The sequence below is a fragment of the Canis lupus genome, chromosome 17, assembly GCF_003254725.2.
Source record: "Canis lupus dingo isolate Sandy chromosome 17, ASM325472v2, whole genome shotgun sequence".
Lineage (NCBI taxonomy): Eukaryota > Metazoa > Chordata > Mammalia > Carnivora > Canidae > Canis > Canis lupus.
In genome coordinates, this window is record NC_064259.1 from 54,955,019 (window position 1) to 54,969,775 (window position 14,757).

A 14,757-nucleotide genomic window follows, 5' to 3' on the forward strand; every position below is an offset into this window, starting at 1 on the left:
GAAAGTATATCTTATTCCCGGGAGTGAATGTTTTATTCTTTGAGATATACTAATTATGATAAATAGCACTAATTATGATGAATATTCATATTCCAGTTGTTTAACTTAAGCTTGCAGGCTAGATAGAATGATGACATTCTAGGTTAAGATAAATAGTGTTAATAAATTGCTTAGGTAAGAATGTGCAGGATACATTTTAGGGCAGAATGTAGACCAGTTTATGGAGAAAGAAGGTTTCACAGTGGCAACCAGAGGGAGTGAAGTTTGGAACCATTAGGTAGATGATCTTACATGCCAGATCATGGGGTGTGTATTTTACTCAGTGGTTCAAGAATAACTCCGCACACACAAATACACAAATAGACACCTCTCTGAGTTACTGCATAAGTGTTTCTCATACAGGAGGTGGATATAGAAAGTCTTTTGCCTATCAGAAAAGCCTGTCACATCATCATTTTCCTTACCATCTCCTGCTCACCAAGACTCCCTAACTTGAAGAGTGCATTCTAGGACTACTAAAGGTTTTTCTAAGGGAAAAGAGCCACTGAAGACTTTTTAGTGGAAGTAACCAAGCAAAGGCTTCGATTATAAGCTGCAGATTGCTGGGTTTTGGAGGCCGCTACCAGTGATGTAGAAATAGTTTGATAAAGACCTGAACTATGGTGAGGACACTTCTATGTCATTTGTCATTCAGACCTAGATAGTCCTTGTGGAGTTTAACAAAAAGAGAATGTTAATGGAAGCAAAGTGGTTACATAGAACAGAAATAAATGCCGTCATTTGTTGAGGCTGCTTTCCCTGGCCTCTTGGTTCCAGAAATGGGAATATAACTGCTAGTGAACTTCTCTTTGCAGGGACCTGCGATGGTCATTGTTGTCACAGTGGTTCAGGGATAGGACACACACACACTTCGTTCGGTTGGTAGCAGTGGCTAGCCAATGCTATGTACATTAAGCAGTATTTTATATATAAGATATAGGTAAAGTAACCCTGCAATAGATCTGAATTGAATGTCCCCTTATATTTAATGATTCTTATTCAGAGGAATAAGGAAAATATATCTGAATCGTGGTCAGCAGGGTGAAGATTGGTGACGGAAAAATGTCCTCTCAGTGAGAAATACTGTGGGATAATCTATCCTTTTCCTAAGGTTCTTTTTTCCTGTGCACCTTCTTAAAGTATGACCCTACTCTATTAAAAAGAGGTTTCACAAGCTCAAGCTTTAACCTAAATCTGTCCTGAATAACAGATGTTAGATTTTTGTTTCTATAGTGTAGATACACAGATACACAGACTCAGAGTATAAAGGACAAGTTGGGCTCCATGCTAGGTGTGGAGTCTAAAAAAAAAAAAAACTTAAAAAAATCTACAAAGAACATAAACTGAAATAATTATACTTTAAAGTCAAATTTCAGAAGTATGCCGTGATGAGGGGAAGGTGGAGACAAAAGAGGAAGACTCACATCTTAAATAAAAGTGACTTTCTTGTCTATCATGTTGGGTGTGAAGAAGGTGGAGGGAAGACAAGCTGAAACAGAAGAACAGTATCTTGTATGTCTTCCGTAGCTTAGGTATTCCCTTCACATATATATTTGCATGAAAACTTGCCTTCAAGAAATGACTCTAAATGGCTTAAAAATCAGTCATGCCTCCCTGCTATTTTCTCAGTATCCTTAAACTACTCTGATAGTTTCCTGGTGGTGAAGACGTATAATCATTGCACAGAACATGACATTTAAGAACTCTTGAATTCAAAATATGTTTAAAATATTTAGATAGAGAAGGGTGCCTGGGTGGCTCAGTGGGTTGAGCAGCCAACTCTTGATTTTAGCTCAGGTCATAATCTTAGGGTCCTGAGATCGAGCCCTGTGTGAGGCTCCACGCTCAGCAAGGAGTCACTCCCTCTCTCTCTCTGTTCCTTCCTCTGTGTACACACATGCACATGTGCTTTCTCTTTCTCTGTCTCTCTCAAATAAGTAAATCTTTAGAAAAAATTTAGAGAAAAGTACCAATCTCTTTGGTAAGAAGATTTTTAAAACCCAGCTATAGTAAAAATGGAACTATATAAAACTGAACAGCTTGATTAAATTAAAACTTTCTGTGTTAATTAGCTTTTCGTTAGGAGGAAGACCAGAAGAGTAAAAAAGATAGCAAGATTAGGAACAAGAAGCCATGGCAGTAATGATTAAATAAATGATTAAATACCATCATTAGACAGTATCTCAGGATTAGGTAGACTAGAGAAAAAAATCACATGTGATTCAACTTCTTGCGAGTGGCTTAATTTTGGAGTGTGATATGCCTGCATAAGCAGGGTATTTGCTTACTTTGAATTAAAAACAGAGTTTTGAATGGGTTCCATTTGATTCAGTATATTTTATTTAGACATGTTCAAATTTGCAAGAACAGATATAAATTAAGAATTTTAGCTCCCACTTGAGAAGGAGAGCACAGTAGTTAATAATAATGTGGAGCAAATGACTCTTGGCCTTAGTTTTCCCATCTGAGAAATAGAGACTATTAAGACAACCTCATGGGTTGTTGGAAGATTTAAACATTGATACATGTGAAGCCCTTAAAAGAGCCTTCAGCACATAGCAAAGACTTCATAATGGGTAGCTCTTAATATTGTAATTATTATTGTAGTAGGTATGTGGTGGGTACTTCCTGCCAGTTGGTACCACCTGTAATGCCTAAGTCCTGGAATTGTAATACATTGTCTATCATACAGTATGTTTGCAGTAAATATTACCTCATTATTATTACTAAGGAAAGCACCTAGGTAATGGTTTTTTTAAAAGCATGTTTTGAATTTTTTATCCTTAGAATTGAAAAGATTGCCTTTAAAATTTAATTCAAACTGACCTCCCCTGATGTGTCAAAATTAATGAGACTTTATTGTGCCAAACAAGTCTCTAAATCAGCATAAATAGCCTAAATTTGACTTTCCCAAGTGAGAAAAATGTAGGATGTTTTTTAAAGGAGTAAAGAATTTGGGAGAGGAGAAAGTTCCACAGAAAACAGGATACCTCAGTTAATTTTTCCAGTGTGAGAATATTTCCATTTGATAATAAATCTTACTCTTAACCTGTCAAATTCTCAGACAGATCTTTGTGAACTTTTGACTGATTCCTTAATTTATCCTTCAAAACTTGAAATTCATTGGAATTGATTCCTTTGTCTGATCTCTTTCATAGGCTATTGAAAAGTATTGCCGAGTAAGTGGTGGATTTTCTGGGGTGAAGGATGTGTATTCCTCTACTCCTACACATGATGATGTACAGCAGAGCTTCTTTCTTGCTGAAACATTAAAGTAAGTAGATGCCTTTAAAAAATTTTATTGTAGGCTGGTTTTGCTGTATGATCACTACAATGATGAATTATGACTATGTAATATGTTACACCAGATTTTATTACAAATATCTTTTTATGTAATTGGGTCTTAAATTTTTAACTGCATCTCAAGAAGAAGGACCTTAACCATGAGGTAGATTATTTTGTCAAATAAGAGTTTAGTACCTTTGTTCTTGGCTCTGGGGTGTGCATTAGAATCTCCTGGGAGACTCCTAAATACATAGATCACTGGGCCATATCCAGAGAGTTTCTGATTCGGCAGGTCTAGGGTGAAACCTGAGAATTTGCATTTCTGACAAACTCTCAGCAAATACTGGTGATTCCGGTCCTGGGACCATACCTGAACTCCCTGCTCTAGCTAATGAAATGAGTTCCGAATAATCATGGAATTTTGATGGTGCTACAGGGTATGTGACCATAGTCATCTACTCTCCCTGTGAGGTTTCCTATAAAGATACATATAAAAGGAAGAGTGGAAAAGACAGGTATTATTTGAGCTTTTACTCAGAACTCCAGGCAGAGCTCTATAAACTGTCCTGGAAGAAGGTGGTGACCTGAAATGTGTCCTCTTCCATAAGGATGTACAAAGTAAATATCTTTTGATACTTTCTCTTAAATTTCATATTTCTATTTCCTGTCTATACCTAAATGCCTCATAAACCATTACGTCATTTGTTCAAAAAAAAGTTTATTTCCAGGCATTGTTCAGGTTTACTTGGGGGACATATCAGTAGATAAAAAAGCCCAAACCCCTACTCTCTTGCAGTCCATATTCTAGTATACTCATAGCTTACATCTTGGAACATTAAAATTGAAATGTATGTATCTCAAACTAGGTTTGTTAACCTAAATGACTATCTTATTCCAATTTTTCTTTTATATTATCCCTAGTACTCTTCTTTTCCCATCTTTTCAGCTTCCATTATAAAGTTATTTCTTTTTTCTTAATATATCACTAAGTCTTTATGATTCCTGTTACACTTTCTTTATTTTGCCCCCTCCTTTCCGTATCTGTGACTGACCCTAACCCAGGCCTTTTGTTGCTGCTCATGGTTTAGAACACCTGCTTGGTAGTTAGTCCCAGGACTCTGGTCACCCCTTACCCCTTGTTGGACTCGTCCTGTGTGGGTAGGCTAAGATCATGTGAGACAGTGCTGGGCGCAGAGGTAAGACCATAGCAGCTTGAGTTATACCCTAGCTGGACGAGCATGGCAAAACAAGACTTTTTTGCCTTCAGTTTTCATATTCATAAACTGTGGAATTTGACCCAAATTATGTAAGATCTCTTGCTTTTTTTAGACCAGGAAAATTGTAAGGCTAGCGCAATGAATGTTTGTGTATCCTTCACCTAAATTCACCAATTGTCAATTTCTACCATAGTCCTCTGCCTCTGTGTATATATGTCTGCATATATATACACATACACACAGGGTGAAACCTAACATACACACAGTTTTATTGTTTTGAAAAAATTAGTTTATTTATGCACTGTAATTTGAGAGTTACCAGCATTCTGATACTTAAGAGCAGGGGAATAATCCTACATAACCACAGTCCAGTTATCACATCTGTGAAACTTAACATTCATATAATATTGTTGTTTAATATATAACCTACTTTTAGATTTCTCAGTTCTAATAATGTACCTACAACTATTTATTTTTAATTCTAGTCTAGGATCCAATAAAGGATGATTGTTGCGTTTGGATGTTATATTTCTTTAGTTTTTTATAAGCTAGAGCAAAGTGTTCTTGTTTTGCTTCCATGGCTTATGATATTGACATAAGTATTCAGACTAGTTACTCTGGAGAATGTTTCTCAGTTTAGATATTTGTGATTGTTTCCTCATGATTGGTTTTAGGTTAAGGATTTTTGGTATGATTATTGCATAGATGATGTGTCCTCATTGCATCTTCTAAAGAGGTTAGCCCATTACTGGTGACTCTTAAGTTTGATCATAAGGTTAGATTTGATTACAAGGTCATGTAAAGAATCTAATTTCTTTTTGTAAGTAATAAGTGGTCTGTGGAGTGATAACTCCCAGACTGGGTGAATATCCTTTTTCCAACTGTCTTTCATCCAGTATTGTTAGCATCTTGCTCAATGAACTATTATTGTAGTAGTGGTAAAATGCTATTTTGAGGCTTCTTCTAGTCTGAAAAAGAAATTATTTTCAATATTTATTATAACCATTTTCTTCATGTCACTCTCCTCAAAAAGCTGCAGTGATTCATTCATCTCTAGCTTCATTTCTTCTCTCTTTTACCTTTTTATCTTTTACCATTTTATCTCTCTTTTAAGATTCTGTCCTTAAATTAAGCTAATCTATAGTGAAAGTTAATTTAATTCTCAAATTCTTCATTAGTATAAACCTTGAGCACTTTAGTACATGGGATAGTGTTGTAAATATGTGCCATGCTGCCTTTCCCTTTCCAGTACGTATATGGAATATCACCAGATCTCCAGTTGACCTTCATACTTTTCACTCCTGAGTTCAGGAAGAACCCTTTTGAACATAGCACTCTAGGCAACGTGTGTGTGTGTGTGTGTGTGTGTGTGTGTGTGTACATATGTGTATATATATAAAATTGCTCATAATACTTAACCTTCAGGAAAACATATATGCCTTTGGGTCAATAAAAATGAAAAAAGTAAGTAATTATACAGTTAATTGTAACAAAATCTAGGCTAAGGAAATTCTCACAGTTGAGTACTACATTCAGCACTGAGCTTCCTAGTAGCCTAAGCAAAAAGGAAGCATCTTGTTCAGTGTCATTCTCATCTTTGTGAGTTGGGAGAACACATTTACCTTAACAAATGAGACAAAAGTTTTTCTTACTGCTAAATTATAAGATGACTTAATTTGATAGCTCATTATTAAAGATTGAACTATTAGACAAAGCACATAAAAATGCCCTTTTTATAAGTCAAAAAGCGTTGAACACTGGCAATTTTACATGGTTCACCCTAGTACATAATGGCAGTTGTCCTCAAACAATGATGTTATAGAAGATGCCAAACTCTTACTTTCTCTTATTCTTTATAAAAACTAATGGCATAATATAGAATGCATTTGGGTCAAAGACATTTCTGTGAAGACTAATATAGGCTTATATTTTTCTTACTATTAAGATAAAACTACAGGGGAATGAAGAGTAGTATGACTTCACAGATTTTTCTCAAAAACCAGTTAATTTAAACAGGCCTTTATGAGAAGCTAAGTTAACTTTTAACTGAAGATTGTATATTCTATCAAGTGGTTCAGATTTATTGTTAATTTGTTAAAGGGCAATAATCTATTAGTTTTTAGCTACCAGAGATGGTAACTGATTAGCTTGGCATTAGCAAAGTTAAATGTAAAAACCTGTGTTCTTGTACTAGTTGAGGCACCATTTAATCTTTTCCATATTGTTGGGATGCTGTACTGTAGGTGTACTTATAGCTAGATGTTGTTCTCCAGAAGATACTGTGTCCTCTGTTTCTTTTGTTTCCCTGAGTAGCTGCTAATTTGATTATTGCTAAAGCATGTATACTGATGCCATGATAAAAACTATGAAATGAGTAAGGTCAGAGATAGATTCCTTCAAAGCCTCTTTCCTTAAAACTCTTAATTCTAGTAGAGGAAATAAAACATACAGATTTGCAAAAAAAAAAAATGTTATACATAGTAAGTGTATGAGAGAGATGTTAATAGAGGTAGAGCAAGTTTTCTGGAGGAGTAAGAGTTTACTTAACCTAGAAAGCATAAAGGAAGACTTCATGGAAGTGGTGGCATTTAAACCAGACTTGAAGGCAAGATGGGGGTAGAGTAGGGTGAATCAGTATTTGGGGAATAGTTCTAAGGCAGACAATGAAATATTAAGGATGAGATACAAGCACTCTTTAGTTCATTGGCAAGTGCTAGTATCTTACTAGATCTAGAGCAGTTCGGAAAGAAGGAAGAGTATGAGATAACTGTAAAGTTTTCAGTGTGGGTAACTGTAAGGATTAGGACACCAAGTTGTAAGAAGAAATAGATTTTCAGAAAAGATAATGAGTTACTTTTGACATATGTTCCCAAGAGGCATTTGAAAATATAGATCTGGAGCTCAAAATACAAGTTCAGGAAGATTTTTGAGGATGAGCAGAAAAGAAAGCATGCATCTGATCCTTTGAAGATGGCTACATGTAACAAAGGAGGTGTTCGAGGTTAGCTTGGCAGAGTGAACACTTGTATTTATCCTCCACTCTCTCTTGAAAGCCATTAAAATGATTATAGAGGGCTAAGAAGGTGTAAAGGACAAAGACGAAAGAAACGAGAAAGAAATGAACAGCAGATGGAGATGTCAACACATTGGAGATGTCAGCACATTTTTAGAAGATGGAAGACAGAGCTAAGCACCTGCATGGGGAGAGGCTAACTGAAAGAAACTGGGGAATGCTTCAGAACCTTGGAGAGACTCAGTAGGGTACCTGGTAGGATGGAGAACTGTAGAATTTCTGACTAAGTTTATACAAGGAGTGGCTATATACCCCTGCCTCATCTCTACTGTGAATGAAACTTGAAATTTCTTGTCTGAAGAGGTCAAATCAAGGAGGCTGTGGATTGAGGGATGCCAGGTGCAGCTGAAAGAACTCAGGAGATTGGAGCATTCCTTTCTAGGAAATGGGTCAGCCTATAAGAAGAAAAACTAGAGATACAGTTATGTGAGATTCCCTCAGCAAAATGACCACATCCCCCTATCCCCCAGTGGTGCAGCCATCAGTGAATGCCAACATACCTACAGTTTCTAATATGCATTAGGGACCTCACTTTTAAATATTAATGGGCGGTATTGACTTAGAAATACGTAACAAACTAGACGTTTATGTATGTGTACAGTTTATTTAAAAAAACAAAATATGAATACAACAAGGTAACTCAAGAAAATATCCCAGCACTGAAGGATATGAGTTTCCAGATTGAAAGCAGCCATCAAGATGCTAGCACAGTGGATGAAAGCAGACCCATACCAAGGCACAGTGCCGTATTCAGAACCCTTGGGGTAAAGGGAGGACCTAACAGCTTCCAAGGAGAGGGGGAGTAAAAGCCTTGGGAAAATTATCTGACATTAGGATGGCTTCAGACTCTTCCAGAGCAACAGTAAACCTGGAAGCAATGGAGCAGTATCTTCAAAATTTTGAGAGAAAATTGATTCCAACATAGCATTACAAATTTTTAGTCATACAGGGTCTCAAAAGTCTACTTTCTAAGTTAACGTCTTGGAGGATATATGCTAACAAAACTGAGTATAAACCAAACAGAAGACCTGGAATGTATGGAATAAGTGAAAGGAAGATCAAGAAGGTTATGAATCTAGATTGAGTGTGACAGAAGGCTCTGAAGAGGTTTTTCTCAAGAGTAAATTTATAGAATGTTCCTATCTGAATATTTTGAAAGGAGATTTTGACAAAGATTTTGGAATATTATTAGTAATAAATATAACACAATCTGCTTTTTTTAGGTGAAGGGAGGAATTATGTAAGAAAGGGAAAAGCGAAGGGGAATTTCAGTGAAGAGAAGTTGCTTAACTTGAAGCCTTTTGTTTGGGATCTGGATTGTTTTACAAAATAGGTAAATAATACCACCGTGCCACATTTGTCCAGTTGCAAGAAAGAGAAATATGTTCTTTGATAATGGATGTTTTCTCCAAGAATCATCTTTTCATTGGTTTTTATTGTAATAGGAGCTGGTCCAAAGCCCCTTACACTACAAGAATTCCAAGATACGTATTTTTTTTTTAAGATTTTATTTATTTATTCATGAAAGACACACACAGAGAGAGGCAGAGACACAGGCAGAGGGAGAAGCAGGCTCCATGTAGGGAGCCCGATGCCAGAATTGATCCCAGGACCCGGGGATCACGACCTGAGCCAAAGGAAAAGGCTCAAGTGCTGAGCCACCCGGGCGTCCAAGAGACATATCTGTACCTCTGTATCTACATCTGTTAACCTAGGTTTGATTTAGCTTTTATGTTGCATCCTTTTTTTTTCTTTTTTCTTTTCTTTTTTTTTGTTGCATCCTTTTTTTGAAGGTCTGATAAATTGAGAAAAGTGTACATATTGAAGATACATTTCTCTCTGTTTTTCTGAGTTCGTGTATTTTAGACATTAAATCGCTATAAGAAATCACAGGTTAATTGGAATCATAGTCCTCTTAAGTTTGTTATTGAAAGAGAAACACCATAAAGACCAAGTTTACCACCACAACTTGTCTGCTTTCACTGGCAAAATCTCTGGGGCAGAAACTGTATTTTTGTGTGTCTTTGTGTGAATCTTGCTTTACTCCTTTCCTAGCTTTAAAAATTCAAACTTTGAATATAATAGCAAAATTCTGGAAAACTATGTAAGAATATGTCAAGGTTCTTAGTCAAAGCTATGGAAAAAGTTTTATTACAAGGGTTTTTATTACCATTATAAAAATAATTATTACAAAAAAAATAATTATTACATGCTCAATAATAATTGAATGATTAAATAAATTTTGACACTTCCACAGTATAGATATTATGGAGTCACTAGTAGTTATGGACTCTTCATAATATCAATTAGGCTATTGTGTGCATGTATATGTGTGTGTAAAATAAAACATGTAAATAAACATCTTCATGTGTATTTCAACATCAAAAGCATTCTGTTTTTATTTTTATAATCAGAAAAAGTCTTTTAAATAAATTAAACTGCAACCATATTTTCCTGTGTTAGATTTAGTTGCTGTTTTTATGCCTAGAATCAAAAGGAAGATTTTTGAGCTGCAAGAAAATTTAGAGGTCATTCAGTCCAACAGAAACCGCCAACAATCCATTTCTTCCTCCTACACACATTCCCAATGCTAAAAGTCTCTTTACAACATACAGAGTATTTTGTCATAGAGTCTTTTCTTAATCTTTTCAGTTGATGGGCAGCTTGCTGCCTCAAAAGACCAACCCATGCCACTGTTCAAAAGCTTTTTGTTAGAAAAACCTTATTTTCAGTTAAAATCTGCTTCACTGTGAGTTCCATTCAGTGATCCATGTTTTGCTCTTTGGAAATGTACAGTCTTCTGCATATATGTTCACTAAAAATACTTGTATTTGCTAGGCTAAACACTGCAAGTTTGTGTACTATTTCTTTCTGTGAAAGCAGTGTGCTTGCCTTCTCTGGAGATGAGGGCTTGGTTTTCTAGACTGAACACTATGTTTAAGATGTGGTTAAACCAGTGCATGCAGGTTACCAGTCCTTACTTTGATCATTATATTTGCATCGGTGAAAATAATACTGTATTCTATTTTCTGCTAACCCTGTCAATATAGCTTGAAATTTTGCTGTAGATCTTTTGGGAAGGAGGGGCATGAACTAATAGGATAATTATTTTCTCTCATACTTGTTATGATGAATTTTTCTGAGATTTATTTCATTTATCTTTATACTTATTGCACTTTGTTAGGCTTAATGTATTCTAATTTGTTGAAATTTTTTTAACTCTTGAGTTTTTCATTTAATATTTTAGATATTCTAGCTTTGTGTCACTCACGGATTTAATCAATGTGCCTTCTCTATATGTACCCAATAATCATATGATACAAACATCTAACCATGAATTCTCAGCCAGTACATATTTATCTCTTTCCCTTAGTAGCTGTGTGACTTTGGACAAGTTAACTGAATTTTTTGCTTCAGTTTTTTCCTATGTAAAAAGGGAATTAATAATAGTATCACCTGAAAGAGTTGTTATGGAGATTAATATAGTGAAGCATTTAGAATTTTATCTGGCACAAAATACAACACAGCAGGTGGAAAATCGCTGTAGGACAGTAGGGCTAGCAGCCAGGGAACAAAGCTAGATATGAAGCAAAGGAGACCAAGGACAGACTGGAACTCAAAAGGACAAGTGATCCCATATCTGTGTCTCACTGCCTCCAACTTTGATAAGCAGCTAATTTGCAGAAGAAGCTGGCACCTGTTGCCATGGGGCCATCCATGCCTGGCTTAGGTATTGGAAAAATTGCTAAGGAACTCCACAGGAGCTGCAGGTGCTGAAGGTCTGGCCAGGCAGTCACTGGCAAGTGCGTCATATTAATAGCATATAGCAGCACTACATTCCCCTGAAAGCATCGTGGATGCTACTTTACTTCCGCCACCAAATCACGTGGGTGCATATGTTTTTGTAGCCAATCCCAACTTAGAACCATACAGAAATATTTCCGACAAATATCCTTCCAGCTCAGCTATGTTCGACAAAGTATACAATCACTGCAGGAGACAAGCCCTTCCAGACAATGAAAGAAATTATAAGTTACTTTATATCCTATAATATGCAATATTTGTACATAAAAGACCAAGGCTTAATGTGGCTGTTTTTAATATAGTTTACTTTTTAAATTATAAAAATAATGTGTGGAAATGGCAAAATGAATTAAATATTAACATGACTCAGAAAAAGTTTCTCTGTATTTCACATCCAGGCTTATGTCCCAGAAATAACTATTATTTATATATATTTATATATATATATATAAATGTATATATACACACACATATATATGCATATATATACACACACACACATATATATATATTTTTTTTTTGAAGTTCGATTGGCCAACATATGGTATAACACCCAGTGCTCATCCCGTCAAGTGCAGAGGTAACTATCCTTTGAATAGTATCCTTTTAGAAGTTTTCTGGGTATAACCAAGCATATAAAAAATATATTTATAATGTACATCCTTTTATTTCTTTTTTTTTTTTTAATTTTTATTTATTTATGATAGTCACAGAGAGAGAGAGAGAGTCAGAGACACAGGCAGAGGAAGAAGCAGGCTCCATGCACCGGGAGCCCGATGTGGGATTCGATCCCGGGTCTCCAGGATCGCGCCCTGGGCCAAAGGCAGGCGCCAAACCGCTGCGCCACCCAGGGATCCCTAATGTACATCCTTTTAATAGCCTTTTTTCCCCTGCTGTTCTGAGACTTGCTATTTCATCTTACTCTTTATCTAGAAAAGGTTTCCATATGGACACATAAATCCAATGAGGAATATGTCATTTGTTTATGATCAGCAGCTTATTGTTAGATATAGAAGTTGGTTCTCGTTTTTTGCAGTTATCAACAGTTCAGTGAGTACCCTTTTACATATTATCTCTCCTCCCTGTATGAATACAAATATTGGCTAGATTCCTAGCAGAAAAATGGTTGGGTCAAGGGGCATGTGCATTTGACTTCACAAAACTTCTCACAGATACATAAAGCTCTGGAAGTTCAGGGGAAGAAAATGTTTTAGAAAATTAGCTAGTCAGAAATGTTAGAATCAAGAGAATATTCTGAGAATAAAACATTTAGATAGTACTTGATAGGTGAAGTAAGATTTGAATGAGCAGGCTTTTTAAAAGTCAGTCTTAAATTATTTTATATTTTTAAGTGATTCAGAATAAACTCAGACAAGAGAATAAGCCACTTAAATTTTTTTCTGTAGGTTAAGAACACAGATAAAAGCAATGAGAGAGGTTCTTAGGACATTAGTGGGGATGAAAGTGTTAGCATTTGCTCACCTTTTCAAACTATTGTTTCCTGGGATCCTTAATTGTACCTCTTCATTCTGTGTGTCTGAACCTCTTTGTCCTTATCTCCTAAGTAAATGGTGATCAAATAGAGAAATGATACAGTGTAAGTGTAGTATATGAAATAATTCATCCAACAGATAGTAAAGTGTCTCATATGTGCCTTCGCTGTTTTATGTGATAGGAATACATCAGTGAATATAATAGAGAACAGTCTTGACGTCAAGGAACTTACAGATTGCGTTCCTACACTCCTTAACTTACAATTGCTGTATTTTTTGAGTGCCTGCCCATAAAAATAGGCCCCATGTGTGTATATCATCTGTACTTATCATTATTTTCTCCCCTTGCCCTGCTCTGTTTTTTTCAGCACTATTACCACCTGATACTTAATGTTTGTCTTTTATCTGTCTCTCCCAGTAAGTAGAATGCAAGCGCATAATTGTGGGAACTTTTCCTTTTAACTCCTCTCACCTCCCTAGCACCCAGCACACAGTGCATGAGGCACTCAATAAATATGTGTTATGTAAGGAAAAAGTTGGCTATTTGCCTCTGTACGCTGATGCTCTTAAGTAGTAGTTTGTTTTTCAGCTTTATTGAGATCTAATTGACGTACAACATTGTGTAAGTGTAAGGTATGCAGTGTGATTATTTAATACATTTGTATATTGCTATATGGTTACCACCTGCAGTGTTAGCTAACACCTCCATCATGTCACACTTAGCATTTCTTTTTTGTTATGAGAGCATTTAAGAGCTCTTAGCAGCTTTCAAGTATATAATACAGCATTGTTAACTGTAATCATAAAGCTGTATATTAGATCCCCAGAACTTATTTCTAACTGGAAGTTTGTACCCTTTGACTACATCTCCGCAGTCCCCCAACCCCACTCCTCAGACCCTTGTAATCCCCATTCTACTCTGTTTCTATATGAGTATGGCCTTTGAAGATTCCACATATGGATATCATACAGTCTTTGTCCTTTCTTGTCTGACTTATCTCAGTATAATGCTGTCAAGATCCATCCATGTTGCAAATGGAAGGATTTCCTTCTTTCTCATGGCTGAATAGTATTCCTGTGTGTGTGTGTGTGTGTGTGTATGTAGACACCATATCTTCTTTATCCATTCATCTGTTGGAGGACAGTTAGGTTGCTTTCATATCTTGGCTATTGTGAAGCTTAGCTAATGGTACAGTAAACATGGGCATACACAGAGATCCCTTCGAGATCCTGTTTTCATTTCCTGTGGATATATACCCAAAAGTAGGATTGCTGGATCATACGCCAGTTCTATTTTTAATTTTTTGAGGAATCTCCATGCTGTTTTCCATAGTGGCTGCACCAGTTTGCATTCCCTCCCAACAGTGCGCAGTGTTACCTTATTGTCCACATTTCTGCCACTGCTGTCTCTTCTTTTTTATGATAGCCATTTTAACAGGTGTGAGTTGATATTATTGTGGTTTTGATTTGCATTTCGCTGATAATTAGTGATGTTGAACATCTGCCTGTGCCTCTTGGTCATTTGTCTTTGGGGGAAAATATCTATTTAATTGGTCTCCCCACTTTTTAATTGAACTAATTTTCGTTATTGAGTTGCAAGAGTTATTTATATATTTTCTATGTTAACCCCTTTTATATATATTTATATATATATATATATATATATGGTTTGCAGATATTTTCTCTGATTCTGTAGGTTGTCTTCCATTTTTTTATTGTTTGTTTTGCTGTGCAGAGCCTTTAATTTGATGTGGTTCCACATGTTTATTTTTGCCTTTGTTGTATGTGCTTTTGGTGTCATAACCACAAAATCATTGCCAAGACACATGTCAAGGAGCTCTTTCTC

At 35.9% G+C, this 14,757-nt stretch overlaps 1 protein-coding gene across 7 annotated transcripts in view; it reads left to right on the top strand.

Moving 5' to 3' along the window:
• MAN1A2 (mannosidase alpha class 1A member 2) overlaps nucleotides 1-14,757 on the top strand; it is a 213,141-nt gene that overhangs the window by 156,996 nt on the left and 41,388 nt on the right. For 5 of the 7 annotated variants that reach the window (XR_003139522.3, XM_025453390.3, XM_035700390.2 and 2 more), the window contains exon 12: nucleotides 3,198-3,313. Coding sequence is in view for 5 of the 7 variants with exons in the window: in XM_025453390.3 (XP_025309175.1) it covers nucleotides 3,198-3,313 (116 nt within the window). In the remaining 2 variants the exon portion in view is untranslated. Of the gene's footprint in view, nucleotides 1-3,197; nucleotides 3,314-8,837; nucleotides 9,986-12,351; nucleotides 12,469-14,757 lie in introns of those variants that run through there. The other 2 variants (XR_003139521.3, XM_025453391.3) reach the window with 2 other exon arrangements.